At 36.7% G+C, this 17,516-nt stretch overlaps 1 protein-coding gene across 2 annotated transcripts in view; it reads right to left on the bottom strand.

Annotated features, from left to right (window-relative positions):
* LOC114050149 (WD repeat-containing protein 64-like) overlaps positions 1–17,516 on the bottom strand; it is a 172,956-nt gene that overhangs the window by 142,218 nt on the left and 13,222 nt on the right. For both annotated transcript variants that reach the window (XM_027871753.1, XM_027871754.1), the window contains exon 3: positions 7,623–7,725. In XM_027871753.1, the coding sequence (XP_027727554.1) occupies positions 7,623–7,725 (103 nt within the window). The remainder of the gene's footprint in view (positions 1–7,622; positions 7,726–17,516) is intronic.

Below are 17,516 nucleotides of genomic sequence, written 5' to 3'. Positions count from 1 at the left end.
TTTGTTTGTTTTTGTAAAGCATTATCTCTCCACTGAGATTATTTCTGCTTAGGAATCCCAGCTTTCTCTAAGTCATAGCAGCTTACTGGATATAGAGTTAACGTCATTTGAGGCTCTCCAGTATTAAAGAACAAAACTACCTTAATTCTCTGAAATTTCATTTTATTGTAGTTTGTTTCAAATAATTTTGAAAACATACAAAATATGTATAGTCAAAACTCTTCACTTACATTTATATGGTAGAAATAGCACACAAGATAATTGACCAAGGTGGTTATGGTTCCTGTATCTCTGTACATTTAGAAGGATCAGACAGAACAGATGATGAACCTTGAATATGTCAAGGTAATTCTTAAAACTACTGCCAGGTCATCCTTTGCTCCTACGAAATTCATGGTTTGCATAGTGGGCTATCATACCCTTTCCTAAAGGCAAGATGCTTGCTCCAAGAATAAAGAGATGAAAATAACAATACCCTCAAATTTGTGGAACCCTTCTGTAATTCTAGCCAATAATTCAATATTTCAATACTTGATCCACAGCAATGTCACATCAATCCAGGACATCCCTGATGTGGATAATGGAATCATTACTAGGAATGTTTGAAGTGTCTGCTAAAGGGAAAATAATTGTCATTAGCCAAATCTGATTTATTAGGCAACTTGAATGATGAAAATGTGCTAATTAACATCACAATTCCCTTCACTCTCTTGGTTGGGGAGTCTTCCCGACCTTCGTTGGGTCTTTGTTTTAGGGAAATTGGTGAGAGCAAAATACTGCCTTTAGAGGCTGTTGTCCAATAAAGCATCCTTCACATATATTAAAAAGCTGTAAGATTCCTTGCATATATAATAATGGAATTAACTTTGTTTGACAACACTGATTATTAATATCAAGCAAAGCATAAAACAGAGAGATGTCTGATCATCAAAAACATCTGCCACTCTCACAACGCTATAGTGGATAAAATGTTAAGCTCTGAGTAGAAAGCTGGGTTTCACTTTTCTCTCTGATACTTAATAACTGTGTGACCTTGGGCAAGTCACTTATTTTCTTTAAGCTTCCCTGTCCTGTAACAGTCCCAACCTTATACAGGTTACTATGAGACTCAAATGAGATAATATATGCAAAGTACATTGCAAAACTTAAAGCACTATTTAAATGTCTATCATTGTTAGGTTATTTCCCAAATAGAGTCAAAACTAGAGCGGGATTCCCTATAGATAGTGATGTCTTTCTGTTTGCAAATGACATGGTGCTGATTGCTTCAAGCCCCAGCATTACAAGAGAGTTTGGTCCGACTAACCACATAAGAAAAAACCAAGTGATTAAACAATACCTTGTGTTTAGACCAGTGGTTTAAAACTCAAATAGAAATGGTGGCCACTAAGCCATAAGAATCTCTGCAAACCACATGTTGAATTAAAAAATCACATTATTGTCTATGTTTTATTGTATTTTTATTCGTTTTGTTAAATATTTTCCAATTACAGTTTTAATCTGGTTTGGGCCACACTCAGGAGGTTTTGTGAGTAATTTGCTGCCTGTGGGCTGCACGTTTGACCTCTCTGGTCTAGACTTCAATAGGCAGTAGTACCAGGAAGAACTGTTCTCTCCATATAGAAGTCATAGAGAGATGCAGATGGGCAGTGAACTGGGACCAGAATTAAATAGAAAGATGGGAGTGGGGCTCAGTAATAGTTAGGGATTTTTCTAAGCTCTTCAAAAATTTTATTAGTAGCTGCTACTTACATAGTATTTTAAAATTTTCATGTGTTATATAATTTTATTCTCAACACTGAGGGAGGTAGTTGTTGTTCAGTTATTTCAGTCGTGTCTGACTCAGTGACCCCATTTGAGGGTTTTCTTGGCGAAGATACTAGAGTGACTTACCATTTCCTTTTCCAGCTCATTTTACAGAAGGGAAAATTGAGGCAAACAAGATTAAGTGACTTGTCAAAGATTACACAGATAGTAAGTGTTTGAGACTGGATTTGAACTCAGATTCTCCTATCTCTAGACCTAGGTGCTCTATCCACTGTACCACCTAGCTGTCTACAGGTATTCTAATCCTTGTTTTATAGTGGCCCCAAGAGGTTAAATTATTTACTCATGTTCATACCATTCAAAGCAATTCAACAAGATTTTATTAGACATTACTGTGTACAAGTTCTACGTGCTGGGGATCCAAAGACATTAAAGGGAAAATGCCCCTGTCTTCAAAGAGCTTAGATAGGACTGGAATTCTCAAAAAAGGTTTTCTTATATTTTTACAGTTAATAGACATCAGAAGTTGGGATCAAAACCAGGTTTCTATCGACTCCAAGCACAGCAGCTTTTCTTAGGCACAAATCTTTAGTTCCTTTAGCTGGTATGAGGCTGCTGGATGGATAGGGTACTATACTTGGAGTCAGGAAGACCTGAATTCAAATCTCATTTTACAGATGAGGAAATATCAATATATTTCAAATCCTGTCTCACATACTTACTAGCTGTGTGAATTTGGATAAGTCACTTAACCTCTGCCTCCATTCCTTCACCTGTAAAATGGGGACAATAATAGCACTGACCTGCCAGGATTGTCATGAGGATAAATGGAGATAATATTTGTAAAGAACTTTGTAGACCTTAAAGTACTATATAAATACTATTATCATCAAGCATGGATTATGGTTTTTTGTTTAACTTTAAATACATTTTTATTTATATGTTTTGTTTTTACATTGCCTAAATTTCCCCCTGTATTCCTCTCCTCTTTTCCCTCTCAGAAAGCCATCTCGTATAAGAAAGAATATTTGGGGGTGGTGAGGGGATGCAATTGGGGTTAAATGACTTTCCCAAGGTCACACAGTTGGTAAATGTCTGAGGCCATATTTGAATTCAGGTCCTCCTGACTCAGAGGCCTGTGCTCTATCCACTGCACCACCTACCTGCCCCAAAGAAATATTTTGGCTGTCATATCATATTTCTAACTCATATTAAGATTTCAGTTCATAAAATTACAAATTAATATGTTTTCCAAGAACTACTTCTCAGTCATGAGTCTGATGCAATTCCTCAGTGAGTTTTTTTAACCTAAATGTTAGACTTTGCATTTTATCCCCGTGAAATTAATCTTGATAGCTTCAGCCCTGTGTTCCAGCTCATTGAGATTTTTTGGGATAGTGATTTTGTTATCCAGTATACTAGCTATCCCTTCTAACCTTACATCATTAGTCAATCTGATAAGCATGCTGCTCCTGCATTCATGCAAATCACTGATGAAAATGCTAACTAGAAGAAAATGAAGCATGGAGACCTGGGGCAATCCACTAAAGGATGCCATCCAAGTTAAAGTTGATCTGTTAATCAAAATAATTTATGTCTGCTCAACCAGTCCTGAAACTACTTGAGATACTATACTATCCATCACTGAGGCTGAATGCTCTTGTCTGTTAGCATTATCAGGAGATATTTTGTTAAATATCTTTCTATAACCAAAAATATTAGGACCAAGACATTCTCCTGTTCTACTATTCTTTAGTCAGTGTTTAGTCATTTTTCAGTCATGTCTGACTCTTTGTGACCCCAATTACGGTTTTCTCAGCAAAGATACTGGAGTGGCTTGACATTTCCTTTTCCAGCTCATTTTACAGATGAGGAAATTTAAGCAAACAGGGTTAAGTGACTTGCCCAGAGTCATACAGCTAATAAGGGTCTGAAGTCAGATTTGAACTCATGAAGATGAGTCTTCCTGACTTCAAGCCTGGCACTCTATCCACTGCACCATCTAAAGCAAAATATTATTTTGGATGACTTGTTTATTACTAGTCTGTGCTAGAATAGTTATGATTTACATTTTAAGTGTTACAAACAAATCTCTTCCAGAATTTTACCAAGAATTGACATCAAGCTCAGTGGTGTACCTGGAATCAACCATATTTTTCTGCTTTTGAAAATCAAGAGAACATTTGCTTGCTTGTGTCTTGTGGCACCTCTCTGCATGATTCCACAGAGATCACTTTCAGACAGTTCTATAATCTTCACAGGAAGTTCCTGCAATTCTCTTAAACCTAATTTGTCTGGTACATGTAACTTGAACTTATCTGTTATATTGAATTTTGGCCAACAACATACTCTCCTACCATCTTACTAATTTTTGTTTTTCATTTCTTTTCTAACCATTTTTGCTATATTCTTAACAGTTTGGAGTTCATTTTTTTAGGAGAAGAAAACATTTGTTATGCTATTTTCAAGCAGGGTTTCTATATCTTCTTTGCATCATTTTGTCCCTAATAAAGTACTTTTTGTTGTCCATAATATTTATGGCTAACCTTTAGTTCATGTTAGGAACTAACCCTTCTGATTTTTTTTGGCATCTTACCACTCTTTTTTTATCCTTGGTTATTTGCCTTTGATTCTATCTCCTATCTATGCCCATTAAAAAAAATCTGAATTCATTCATGAATACCCAGTACAACCACATGAGTTCCTCTAGATAGCTCCTTACCTCTTGCTAGAATCAACTATGATGAATTTCATTCTCAAGATATAGTCCCTATCTGTCCTATTCCTGAACTCTTTGAAACATGTTCTCCTAAAGTCTAGATTATGTATCATACCATAGCCAGTGCTTACCTCTTTATTCCAAACTCTAAGATGGCATGGTTACCACTCCCTGAGCTTCAGGTTCTGCTTGTTTTTATATATTTGTTTGCATATTGTCTCCCCTGTTAGACTGTGACCTCCTCAAGAGCAGAGACAATATTGTTTTGGGTTTTGGTGGTTTTGGTGTTTTTTGTTTATTTGTTTTGCCTTTCCTTGTCTCTCTAGTGCTTAGTGCAGTGCCTGGCCTGCAGAAGGTGCTCAATAAATGCTGAATGACTGACTACCTTAACAAACAGCTCTACATTTTATTGGTAAGGATCAAGTCCAGAACAGAAGCTTACCTTGTCACTTCTTCTGTGTTGTTAATAATGAAAACATCAGCAAGTATTTATTAATTGTTCTGCTTTTATCAGTAAAAAATCTCCAGCAGATGTCTGCTCACTTGAAGTCTCCAATCAAAACTATGCTCTGCTATAATACCAACTTTGGGGTTTGAATCAAAAACTCAAATCCATTTTCTCCTGCTGGCCTGGTAGTAATTTACTCCCACCTCTTTTTCTTCCTTCTTTGATCTTCATCCAAATGATTTCCATCATTCCATACTCCCAACAAGGATTTGTGCTTTTCCCCAGAAGTTTATCACTTCTTCTGTACAGTGTTAAACTGCCTCCCTCCCTATATAACTTGTTCCATTTGAATGCTGTATGCCCTTTTATTATGATATTCCAGTCACTGGTCACATTCTACTACGTCTCAATGATACTTATGAGGTATCCCCATGTTAAAATCTCTAGCTCACTTTGTCACCTCTACTCTGTTTATTTGCATATAGATACAACTTAGAACAATAAGAATCATTTTAGCCCATATTCCTGTTTTTTTTTTTCCTTTTGTAAATTACTAAACAGCTCTTCTTGGGTCATAATTGTTGCTCTTTATAGAATCTGCTTCATTATATTTGAACATTTTCTTCCTCCATTTTTCAGTTTAAAATCCTCTCAATCATATCAGCTAGTCTTTAGGCAAGTAATTTCCAAACCTCCTTAGATGTACTCTATCCATGGTGATCAAGGGTCTTTCTTGGATCTCAAGCCATAGTCTGCAGAGTTAAATCTCTCTGACACAACTACTCGTTTTCCATATTTTACTTTCTCTTTGAAACTCCTTTCATTTGGTAACCAAGACATTAAGGTCACCAGTATTTACAAACTCTTCATTTCCTCCTACCATCTTGATAATATCTAGAGAATCTTTCTAGATTTTTTTTGGCAGTATCATTTATTCCCACTTAAATCGCCAGAAGTGGATAGTATTCTTGAGACTTGACATGTCTTAGAAGGCTCTCTGCATACATGTATTATGCAACCCAATGCAACAGAAGATTATTAATCACCTACTATTTGCAAGGCACTGTGCTAGGTGCTAGCAATTCAAAGAAAAGATGTAAAACAGTCCCTGCCCTTAAGGAACTTGCATTCTCCTGTTGGCGCCTGGGTCTCCAAGTATGATCTTGTCTGTTCCACATTTAGTCTTTCCTACACCTAAATGTGCGCAGGTGATAGAAGCTCAGGTATGCATGAAGCACAGTTCCTGGACATAGTAGGAGCATAATAAATGCTAGTGACTGACCTCTTTTGAGTTAGTAATATGTGACATCATGGGGCAGCTAGGTGGCATAGTGGATAGAGTGCCAGGCCTGAAGTCAGGAAGACTCATTTTCCTTAGTTCAAATCTGGCTTCAGACACTTACTAGCTGTATGACCCTGGGGAAGTCACTTAACCCTCTTTGCCTTAGTTTCCTCACCTGAAAAATGAGCTGGAGAAGGAAATGGCAAACCACTCCAGTATATTTGCCAAGAAAACCTCAAATGGGGCCAGGAAGAATCAGACATGACTAAAATGACTGAACAACATGTAACATCATTCTTACCCATGAATACAGAGTGAATGCCCTGGTACAATGTTCCTAGAGGACCAATATAGTATAGAAGAGAAGCACTGGAATGAGTGAGGGGTTCTGGGGCTAGCTCTGTCAAAACGTGGATGTGTCACACTGCACATGTCAATAAGCCTTTCTGAGCCTCAATTTTCTTACTGTATAATGAGGGTTTGGGATTAGGTAATCTAATTCTATGTTCCTATGAGCTAGAATGTCCTTCAAGATTAGATCCATTCAGAAACCTCACCAAGTCAGACTAATTGTGGCTGCATTGTCAACCTGAATTAAAGAATTTTAAAAGTTTAATTACAAAATATTTTATAAAAAAGCACTGCTTGATTCACTACTGGAGTCCAAGTTAGTAAGATATTAATGTCTTAATTTGTGATTGTTATTAAAGCTCTCACGTTCTTCTTTAGGAAAACCTGAATATCATGGCCTTCTCTCCTTCACTGGGCAGAATGAGGACCAATAGGTAAAAATTATAGGGAAGCAGATTTTAGTTCAAAATAAAGAGATGGAATTTGACAGAATTCTCTAAAAGTGGAACATCATCTTCATCATAATTATCATAGTAGTTAACATGTATATATTGTTTACTATGTGCCAGGCACTGTGCTAAGCATTTTGCAATTATTACCCATTTGATCCTCAAACAACCTTGGGGGGTAGGTAGTATTGTTATCACCATTTTACAGATGGGAAAATGAGGCAAACAGGGGTTAAGTGACTTTCTCATGAAGTTGTGAGTTTGGAGGGAGGTCTTCAAATGAAGGCTAGATGATCATTTATTAGGTTCTCATGGGGAGTACTAAAGTTTCTGGCAGGGTAGGTTGGACTTCATGGCTGCTGAGGTCTCTTAATTATGTGATTCTATGATTCTCCTGCAAGTGTTCTTTGTGAAGTAGTTACATTAAGCCTATCTGTTCAGCAATTGAAGTTGATTCTATACACAAGCATATCCCCTTTCTTCCAATATTTAAAACAATTAAATTTAATTAATTAAATTAATCTATAGAAAAAAATGTGTAAAACATTCATTTTGGATATAGACATTAAAACCCATATTTATTTCTAGGAATGTTAAAAGTAATACCTGTAAGTCCAATTCTTTGTTTTCTGGAAACAAGAAAAACCAAATTTTCTTCATCAAGCTGAGAAGCAAGTGCATCTTCTTCTGATAGAAAATATCCAAATATCTAAAATAAAAATCATGTCTGTAAATTTACACAATGACTTAGACATGCTCCATTTTCTCAATACTATTTGTGATGATAATTGAATTTAAACCCTAACTCACAAAAAAGGAAGCATCTTATCAATGTTGGAGTGTTATGCTCGCAAACAATAGGTTTGTGAACCTATTATTATGTGCACCTAACAAGCTGCATTATATTTTGCTTATATTCCATCTATGGGTGATGATTTTTCATTGTTTTTCCTTTTATAGAGATGAACAGACTCACCAATCAATCTTGACCTGATTAACAGACTAATCAAGTATTGCAATCACCCAATGTTTTTCTTAGCCAGTTCCCCTCACCTCCAGAATCATGACCATCACTGATAAATGTGGACAATTATGTGGTTAATGTCAGCCTTGTAGAAAGTAAAATGTCTTTAGTTGTAGTGGAGATCAAGGATAAGGAAAATTAACTCTGCAATTCTGAATCTATATGACACAAAGTATTCTAGAGAATTGAAAATTATATCTTGGCCTGTCATTATTAATATTTTTTTAAAAAGAATAAACCTCATTATCCAAGCAAAACAGCAAAATAGAGATCTGAAAAGTTTTTCAGTTTGGGATATACACAAAAGAATACACAAAAGTAAATGAGCATGGGGGCAAGAAAAATATCAGTTCAACTAGAATAGAGAGAACAATCTTGCTCAGAATAGGTATTCTCTCAGCAGTCTGTACGGTTGCAAGTCCTTGGAAGTCAAGGAACTTAATGGAGTTGCCTCCCGTACCTGTCCATGGTGTGGAGGGATCCAGTCCAGTCTGTCTGCTCCTCTCCTCTCACCATCTCATCATGTGTATCCCTATCCAACTGAACTAAATGCCTCATGCAGCTACACATGGTCATTTTCAGCACCCTCTCAGTCATTGAAGAGTCAATCTCCCTCAGCGTAAGCAATGGGAAGCACAAGGCTGTCGATCACATCCAAGAGGATGTGATACAGATTTTCTTTTATTTTGGTAATTTTGTTTGTATTCTGAACTTAACAAACACCAAATAAAATGGGAATTTTCCATTCATAATAGAACAGAGAAAAAAAGATTGTACATGAAAACTGTAAACCTTTATTATATACAGATTGTTTTTCTTCTTATCTAAGTTCAACCTGTAGTTTTCAAAACTGTTCTTGTCTAAGCTTCTTTCTGAGCTTCCTCCTGCTATGTTCTTTATATTTTAAGAAAGATTCATCAAATAACTCTGTTTTCTTTATGTAATAAACTTTTTTTGTTATCCTATCCCTATTCTTCTTTGCACTTCAAATCATTCCCCCAATTGAAAAAATGGAAAAAAAGAAAAAGAAAACTTTTTTAAAGAAATATTCATAGTCAATCAAAGCAAATTCCCATATTAGCAGTGTCCAAAATGTATATTTATTTGGTATCTTGAGTCCACTACCTCTTTGTCAAGAGGTGAGTATCATACTTCATTATTAGAACTCAAGAATCACTTAATTATTTTATCAGATTTCTCAAGTCTTTTAAAGTAGCTTTTTCTTCATGATGTTATTGCAGAAATTTTTTTCTTGGTTCTATTTACTTCACTTTGCATCAATTCATACAGGTATCCACAGGTTTCACTGAAACTATTTCATCATTTTTTTATGGCTCAATAATAGTCCATTACATGAACATATCGTACTTTGTTTAGTTATTCCCCAATAGATGCATACCTCTTTGGATTCCAGGTTTTTTTCTGTTTCTTTAACTACTATAAAAAGATTCTTTTCAGCTTTCTTTCATCTCTTTTGGATATAGGCCTAGCAATAGTACTTCTGGGTCAAAACATAGGCACAGTTTAGTAACTTTTGAGACATAGTTACAAATTACTTTCCTGAGTGACTGGACAAATTCATATCTCCACTAACAGTGCATTAGTGTGCCTGTTTTTTTTTTTTCCTGTAGTCCCTTTGTCACTGTCACTATCATTTTCCTTTCTTTTTTTTTTAGTATTTAACAATCTAATGGAATGTGAGGTTGTTTTAATTTAGATTTCTTTAATAGATTTGACGCATTTAAAAATATATTTACAGATCCTTGGATTTCTTTCTTTGAAAACCATCTGTTAATATTCTTTGGTTATTTCTCTACTGGGGAATAGCCCTTGTTCTCATAAATTTTATTGAGTTCTTCATATATATTGGAAATAAAGCTTTTATCAGAGAAACTTGCTGAAAACATTTTTTTCAAAGTTACCTCTTTCCTTTCTAATTTTAAATGCATTGGTTTTGTTTTTGTAACCTTTCTAATTTCATGTGATCAAAATGTCCATTACGTTATCTATGATCCCTTCTGTTCATTGATGGGTCATGAATTCTTCCCCTATCCATAGATCTGAAAAGCAATTTTTTTCCTTATTCCTATAATTTCTTTATAGTGTTCACCCTTTGTGTCATACATCCACATAGATCTTTTCTTGGTACGCAGTGAGAGATTTTGGTGAGAACCTAACTTTTCCCAGGCTTTCCTCCAGTTTTGGTAGGTGTTACCTCAAAGCTGGGGTTTATTACATTTATAGTTTTCCTGATATAGAACCAACCTGGCATAGGATATATTTGATTATAGGATATAATTTTAATGTTGTTATAGAATATTTGCTGATATTTTATTTAATGTTTTTGTATTGGGGATATTGATCTATAGCTTCTTTTTCTGCTTTGTCTCTGTGGTTTAAATATCAACCATAGAAAAAGTTTAGAAGGGACCCTTATTTTCCTAATTTTGCAAAGAGTTTACGTAATATTAGAAATAATTATTCTTTGAATGATAGAATTCACTTGTAAACCCATGTGGTCTAGTAGTTTTTTCTTTGGGAGTTGATTTACAGCTGATTCAATTTCTTTTTTTTGTATATTCAGTTATTTATATAATCTCTGTAACCTAGTATACTTTTAAAAATGCATTTTAAAAAATTCTAAGGGGCAGCTAGATGGTGCAGTGGACAGAGCTCCAGCCTTGGATTCAGGAGGATCTGAGTTCAAATCCAGCCTCAGACATTTGACACTTACTAGCTGTGTGACCCTGGGCAAGTCATTTAACTCCTATTGCCTCACCAAAAAAAAATTCTAAGAGGGTTACCTAGATTCACTAGAATACCAAATGGGTCCATGACACAGAAAAGGTTAAGAAACCCTGCCATACAAGGATAAAAAATCTGGCAACATCATTCAGTAATTATTTTTCATTTTTAATAGTCACAGACTAACAAAAGACAATGAGTAAGTGCTAAGTGCTTACTAAAATGTATTATACATTTCATTCAATTCAACAGACATTAAACAAATATACCATGTTGAAGGTACTTCTATACTCTTGAAATTGCTCCAAGGATAAGTGGGGAAGGCAATGTTTTTTATTCATATTAATAGCTTTTACTTTTATCCCTGAAATATTTCTTTACCGCTCAATTTATAGAGATCTTTTAATATTTGTTATTTATAAGTTGTTAAAATTTTACTGCTGCCTCTTTAAAACAAAACAAAAACAGTTCAATAAAGCCTGTCACTCACTACGATAAAATCCCCTACAAAGCTGTTTGAAGCCATAGATCATATCTCAGTGCATGTATGTCCCTCTGCCCCTACCAGCCATTGGTATAATGTAGTCAAACATAGTTGGCATTCGGCAACTGTTCATTAAGTCTAACTTTTCTGAAATCATTGTCAACTTTTCACGGGGCTTTGATTGAACATAAGCATTGGAAATCATGTTTGGTTTATTCTGAAGGAAAGGAAAGAGAAAGTACTCACTCCATATATCCTTTCAGTTTCTAAGACAGGTCAATTCTACCTTTACAATATCTCACATATCCAATCTTCACTCCACTCATACAGCCCCTGTCCTAGTTAAAACCATCATCCCTTCTTGCCTGGGCTGCTGCAGTATTGTCCTATTTGACCTTTCCTCAAGACTTTCCCTTCTCCAATCTGTTCTCCACACAGCTGCCATAGTGATATTCCCAAAGCTTAGGTGTGACCATGTCACTCCCCTGCTCAATAAGTTCTAGTAGTAATACATGACTGGTGAAGTGATCAATTGGTCCAACCATTCTGGAAAGCAAATTGGATTCATGCTCAAATGTCAATTAATCGATCCACAGGCAACAAACATCTAACTTCCTGGAATTGTGTGAGATACTAGAGATACAGAAACAAATGTTAAAAAAAAAAGTCTTTACCCTTGAAGAACTTAAGAGTCTAGCTGGGAGAGATACTATATATACATATAGGTATTTGCAAGATATATACAAAATTAATATAAGGTAACCATGAAGTCTCTTGGTAATTCAATAAATATCTATTACCTACCTAAGTGCCAGGTACTGTGTTAAACACTAGGAATAAAAAGGTGAAAGATAGTCCCTCCACGATCTAATGGGAGAGACAACATGCAAAAATAAAACTATGTACAAAAAGGACTATATACAGGATAAATTGTAAATAATCATTGGAGGGAAAACACTAGAATTAAGAGGAAAGACTTCCTATAAAAGGGAGAAATGAACTAGCAGCAAGTGAAACTGGAAATTACTTTCTGTAAAGGTCACATGAGCTGAATTTTGAAGACTTCCAGGAGGCCAAAAGTATGGTGGGAGTACATTCTAGATATGGGGAAAAAAAGAATTTCCAAGAGACCCCCCCCCCCCACTGCTAGTCATAGTTTTTAGAAGGTCAAAGACAAAAAAGAAAGGTCCTATATGCACTTAAATATCCATGATAGCATTCTATGGTAGTAAAGAATTGGAAATAAAATAGTGTCCGTCATTGGATAAATGACTGGATAGACTATGATAAATGAATGGAATGGAATATTATTGTCCCATAAGAAATTATGAATGTGAAGAATTCAGAGAACAATGGGATGACATATGAGTTTATGCAAAATGAAGTAAGCAGAACCAGGAAAAGAGTACTAGTAGTACTACTACTACTAATAATGATGATAATGATAATAACAATAAAAATAACATTTATATAGAGCTTACTGTGTTCCAGGAACTGTGCTAAGTATCTCATTTGATCTTCACAATAACCCTGGGAGGTAGATGCTGTTATCTTTATTTTACTGATAAGGAAAGTAGGGCAAAGAGAGGTGAAGTGACTTGCTCAGGGTCACACAGCTAGTAAATGTCTAAGGCTGGATTTGACCACACCAAGGTAAATGGAAAGAACAAAAAATGAAATTGAAGCCTACACCTAATTATAATAATAAGGTTAGCTCTGATAAGAGATGAGAAAACACAGCTTCCCTTCTTTGCAGAGGTACAGGGCTATGGGGATAGAACACTGTATATGCCCTCAGACATAGTCAAAGGGTTAGTTCATTTTGTTGAACTGCTTTTTATCTCTTTTTTTTTTATTCTTTATTATGAGGGGAGGCTTGGGAAGGAGAGGAAACATTTGCAAATGAAGGCGATGTAAAGACAAAAGATAAAAGATCTCAAAAATTTTTTTTTCAAGTTCTATTAGCTTTTATTGTCTTTAAGATCAAATACAGTCTCCTATGTTTGCCATTTAATACCCTTCACAACCTGGGTCTAGACTACTTTTCCAAGTATCACTTCCCCTCATGGTCTCTAACATCTATTCAGACTGGCCTTCTTGCTGTTTCTCAAGTATACTGAGTGACCTTTGAAAAGTCACTTAACACTTTTGGCCCCAGTTTTCTTACCTATACATTCATTTATACGGCCTTTGCAGTCCCTTCCAGCTCCAAATCAATGATCCCGTAAAATTACCTTGTATTTCCTTTGTCTTTCCATATTTATTTAGAGCCATTTGTAGTCATTTAGATGTCTTGTTAGCCATATTTCCTTCCATTTTAATAATTTCCCTTGTTCTCTAGGTTTTTAACTTAATTTTGTTCCTCCTGAGATCTTAGGCAGTTTCCTTTTTTCTATATGTTCTCCTATAGCTTATGAGGACCTTAAAGCTGCCTTAGCCTCTGCATGTGAGGGAATTCACTTTTCACTAGTCCCAGTCCAGGGAGCAGGCTCCAAGAAGCTTCTAAGGGAACAGGTCTGGTCTCAGTTGAATGCTAATCCCCTTTCCTTAAGGCTTAGTGCAGCCATACACAAACATCCTGATCTACTTCCTTCTAGCTAAGTACTGTGGCCCCTAGGCAGAGAGCACTGCCCTTCCTCCAGACAGAACATTTTTACTGTACTTTCCCCCTCTACAAGTGTATAGGCAGAGTTAAGGTCTGTTGCTTGCTGCCATAGAATGATGGGTTCAGGAAAGGGGCAAGGTATGCTAGCAGATACTGAAGAATTGGCTATTAAATAACTTTTTGTATGTGCTGTCAGAATTTGGGGACTGGTACAGAGGGTGAGTGAATGAGTTAGGGATTAGTGCAGGGGTGAGGAACCTGTGGGATTTGTTCTGTGAAGTTTTAATTCAGTCAAAGGGCCTCACTCGGAGACCTAGAGAGCCACATGTGGCCTCAAGGCCGCAGGTTTCCCACCCCCAACCACATAGCCCCCCATTAGTGTTTTTTGCTGTTAGTGTATAAGGCTATCTTGTTCAGCCTCTTGTTGTGTTGGTATACAAAGACAGCTATGATTGCTTTTCTTCTAGTATATTACTGTTCTTCCAAAGTTTGGGGGACTTTTTGAGAGTTAGTGGGGACTAGAGAAATTTTCTTGTCTTCCATTTGTTGGTCACATGACCTGGAAGTCAGCCTGAAATCTTTAATTGATATTTTTGTTCTTAAGTATTTATGACAGATATGGTCAGGCCACATCAACAAGCATTTACTAAGCACTCACAATGAGCCAAGTACATTTTGTTCAATGGCTGTCAACAACCTCCACCCCCATTCCACCTCATTTTATGAATACGACTTAGTACAATACAAACACCTGTCCCAAACAGCATTGGGCAACCAGTTTAACTCAGATTTTGGTCATTAGAGTGTTTCTACTGCCACTTGTATTTTATTTCAATAGGGATAAAAATGCTTTATTTATTTTTGTGCTAATGAATGCTAGTTTCCCAGAAAAAAAATAAATTCTGTGAAAGATATGTGGTTTGGAATAATTCCCTACATTTAGATATCTCCTATATTCAAAAAACCTAGAGCAATGGACAATCATCCAGCAAACTCATGCGGATTTCTAATTACATTTTTTTTTCCCCTAGGGACAATACAGCAACCCTAGGAAGTAAAAGGGAGCAGATGTGGGGAAAGAGGAGTAATTGCATATGAATCTACCACTTAGTACACAGCAACCATAGTAATTAGAGCTGGAAGAAACTTTAGTAATTCTCCCCAATCCATTCATTTCACAAAAAAAAGGAAACTGAGCCTAGAGAGATCACGTGACACCCAGCTCCAGACCTTCTGACTCAAGATCAACTGATCTTTCCACCATAATACTGTAATGAACACAACCCTAATTAGGGCATAGCAATGAGGGCTTTTCCAACTGAGCTATTTAAGATCCTAAAAGATGATGCTGTTAAAGTGCTGCATTCAATATGCATGCAAATTTAGAAAACTCCACAGTGGCCAATGGATTGGAAAAGAACAATTTACATCTCAGTCCTAAAGAAGGGCAATGCCAAGGAATGTTCAAATTAGCAAAAAATTGTGCTCATTTCACACTCCACCAAGAATATGCTGAAGAGTCTGCAAGTTAGGCTTCAGCAATATGTGAATTACAAGAAGAGCAGGCTTGTTTTCAAAGAGGCAGAGGAACTAGAGACCAAATTGCCAACATTTGCTGGATTATGGAGAAAGCAAGGGAGTTCCAGAAAAATTCATCTACTTCTGCTTCATTGACTACACTAAAGTCTTTGACTGTGCGGATCACAACAAAATGTGGCAAGAACTTAAAGAGCTGGGAGTACCAGATCATCTTACTGATCTCCTGAGGAGTCTGTATGCAGGCCAAGAAGCAACAGTTAGAACCAAACATGGAGCAACTGATTGATTTAAGATTGCAAAAGGAGGGCAACAAAGCTGTATGTTGTCACCTTATTTATTTAACTTATATGCAGAGTACATCAAGTGAAATGCCAGGCTGGATGAATCAAAACCTGGAATTAGGGTTGTTAGGAGAAATAGCAACATGAGATATGCAATGATACTACTCTGATAGTAGAAAGTGAAGAGGAATTAAGAAGCCTCTTGATGAGGATGAAAGAGGAGAGTGTAAAAGCTGACTTGAAGCTTAACCTAAAAAAAATTAAGATCTTGGCAAGTGGTCCCATAACTTCCTGGCAAATAGAGGGAAAAGAAATGGAAGTAGTATCAGGTTTTATATTCTTAGGCTCAAAGATCATTGAAGACAGAGACTGCAGCCATGAAATTAAAAGACTCTTGCTCCAGGGTAGCTAGGTGGTGCAGTGGATAGAGCACTGGCCCTGGATTCAGGAGGACCTGAGTTCAAATGTGGCCTTGGACACATAACACTTACGAGCTGTGTGACCCTGGGCAAGTCACTTAACCCCATTGCCTAGCCCCCCCCCCAAAAAAAAAGACTCTTGCTCCATGGAAGGAAAGCTATGGCAAATCTGAACAGCATACTAAAAATCAGAGACATCATCTTGCTGACAAAGGTCTGTATAGTCAAGGCTATGGTTTTTCTAGTAGCAATGTATATCTGTGAGAGTTGGACTATAATGAAACCTGAGCACTGCAGAATTGACTCTTTCAAATTGTAGTGCTGGAAAAGACTTTTGAGAATCCCTTTGACAGCAAGAAGGTCAAATTGGTCAGTGCTTAAAGAAGTTAAATCAGCTATTCACTGGAAGATCAAATACTGAAGCTGAAGCTTAAATACTTTGACCCCATAATGAGAAGACAGGACTCATTGGGAAAGACCCTGATATTAGGAAAGATTGAAGGCAAAAGGAAAAGGGGACAGCAGAGAATGAGATGGATAATGTCATGGAAGCTTTTGCCTCCCCCAAAAGGTGAGTTTTTTCTGCAAAGTGAATGTACTGCCAGGCTTCTTAAACTTTCCCATACAGCAGACTAAAGCCTGGCTGGAAAGAGACCTAATAAGCAAGGTGAGGAAGGAGGATACTTTAAAGGAAGCCAAAGTATTTGAGAAGGCATCAATGTATTTAATAAGTCTGTGAGTATGGGAGCAAGAATTGAGGTAGAGAAAAAATGGTGGGCCAGATATGGAACTCCTTGAGAAAGGAGACAAAGTCAAGAAGCCTTGAGCTCAAATCTCACCTCAGATACTTGGTGGTTGTTTTCCTTCATTCTCAGAAGCGGACCAAAATGATATCACTGTGTTGAGGTCAAGGTACAGTGTGGCTGATCACGAGTATTCTAGCTGATCCGATCAGTATTGACAATCTCAGAAGGGTGTCTTACAGGTCAGGCGCAAATATTTGGAGTGGAGATGGCTCTAAATTTGCACATCTCACACTTCTTTTGAGCTAATACAATTCTGCTGTGCTCATAGAACACAGTGCCTTCTTTAATGCAGACATGCTATTCTGGGTGGTCCTATGCTAGCGTCTCCATGTCTCATAGTCAATCCCAAGGTCCTTCAGAGAGACCTTGAGAGTGTCCTTGTATCACTTCTTCTGACCTCCATATGAGCACTTGTGTGAGTTTTCCATAAAATGGTCTTTTAGGCAAATGTACATTTGGCATTCAAACAATGTGGCCAGCACCTCAGAGTTGCGCTATCTGCAGTAGAGTTTGACTGCTTGACAGTTCAGCTTAAGAAAGGACCTCAATGTTTGTTACCTTATTTTGACAGGTGATCTTCAGAATCTTCCTGAGACA

This window comes from Vombatus ursinus, unplaced genomic scaffold, assembly GCF_900497805.2.
Source record: "Vombatus ursinus unplaced genomic scaffold, bare-nosed wombat genome assembly UNPS02014798.1, whole genome shotgun sequence".
In the NCBI taxonomy this organism is placed as follows: Eukaryota; Metazoa; Chordata; class Mammalia; order Diprotodontia; family Vombatidae; genus Vombatus; species Vombatus ursinus.
The sequence above is the reverse complement of the archived record's forward strand: the minus strand, read 5'-3'. Positions and strand labels throughout refer to the sequence as shown.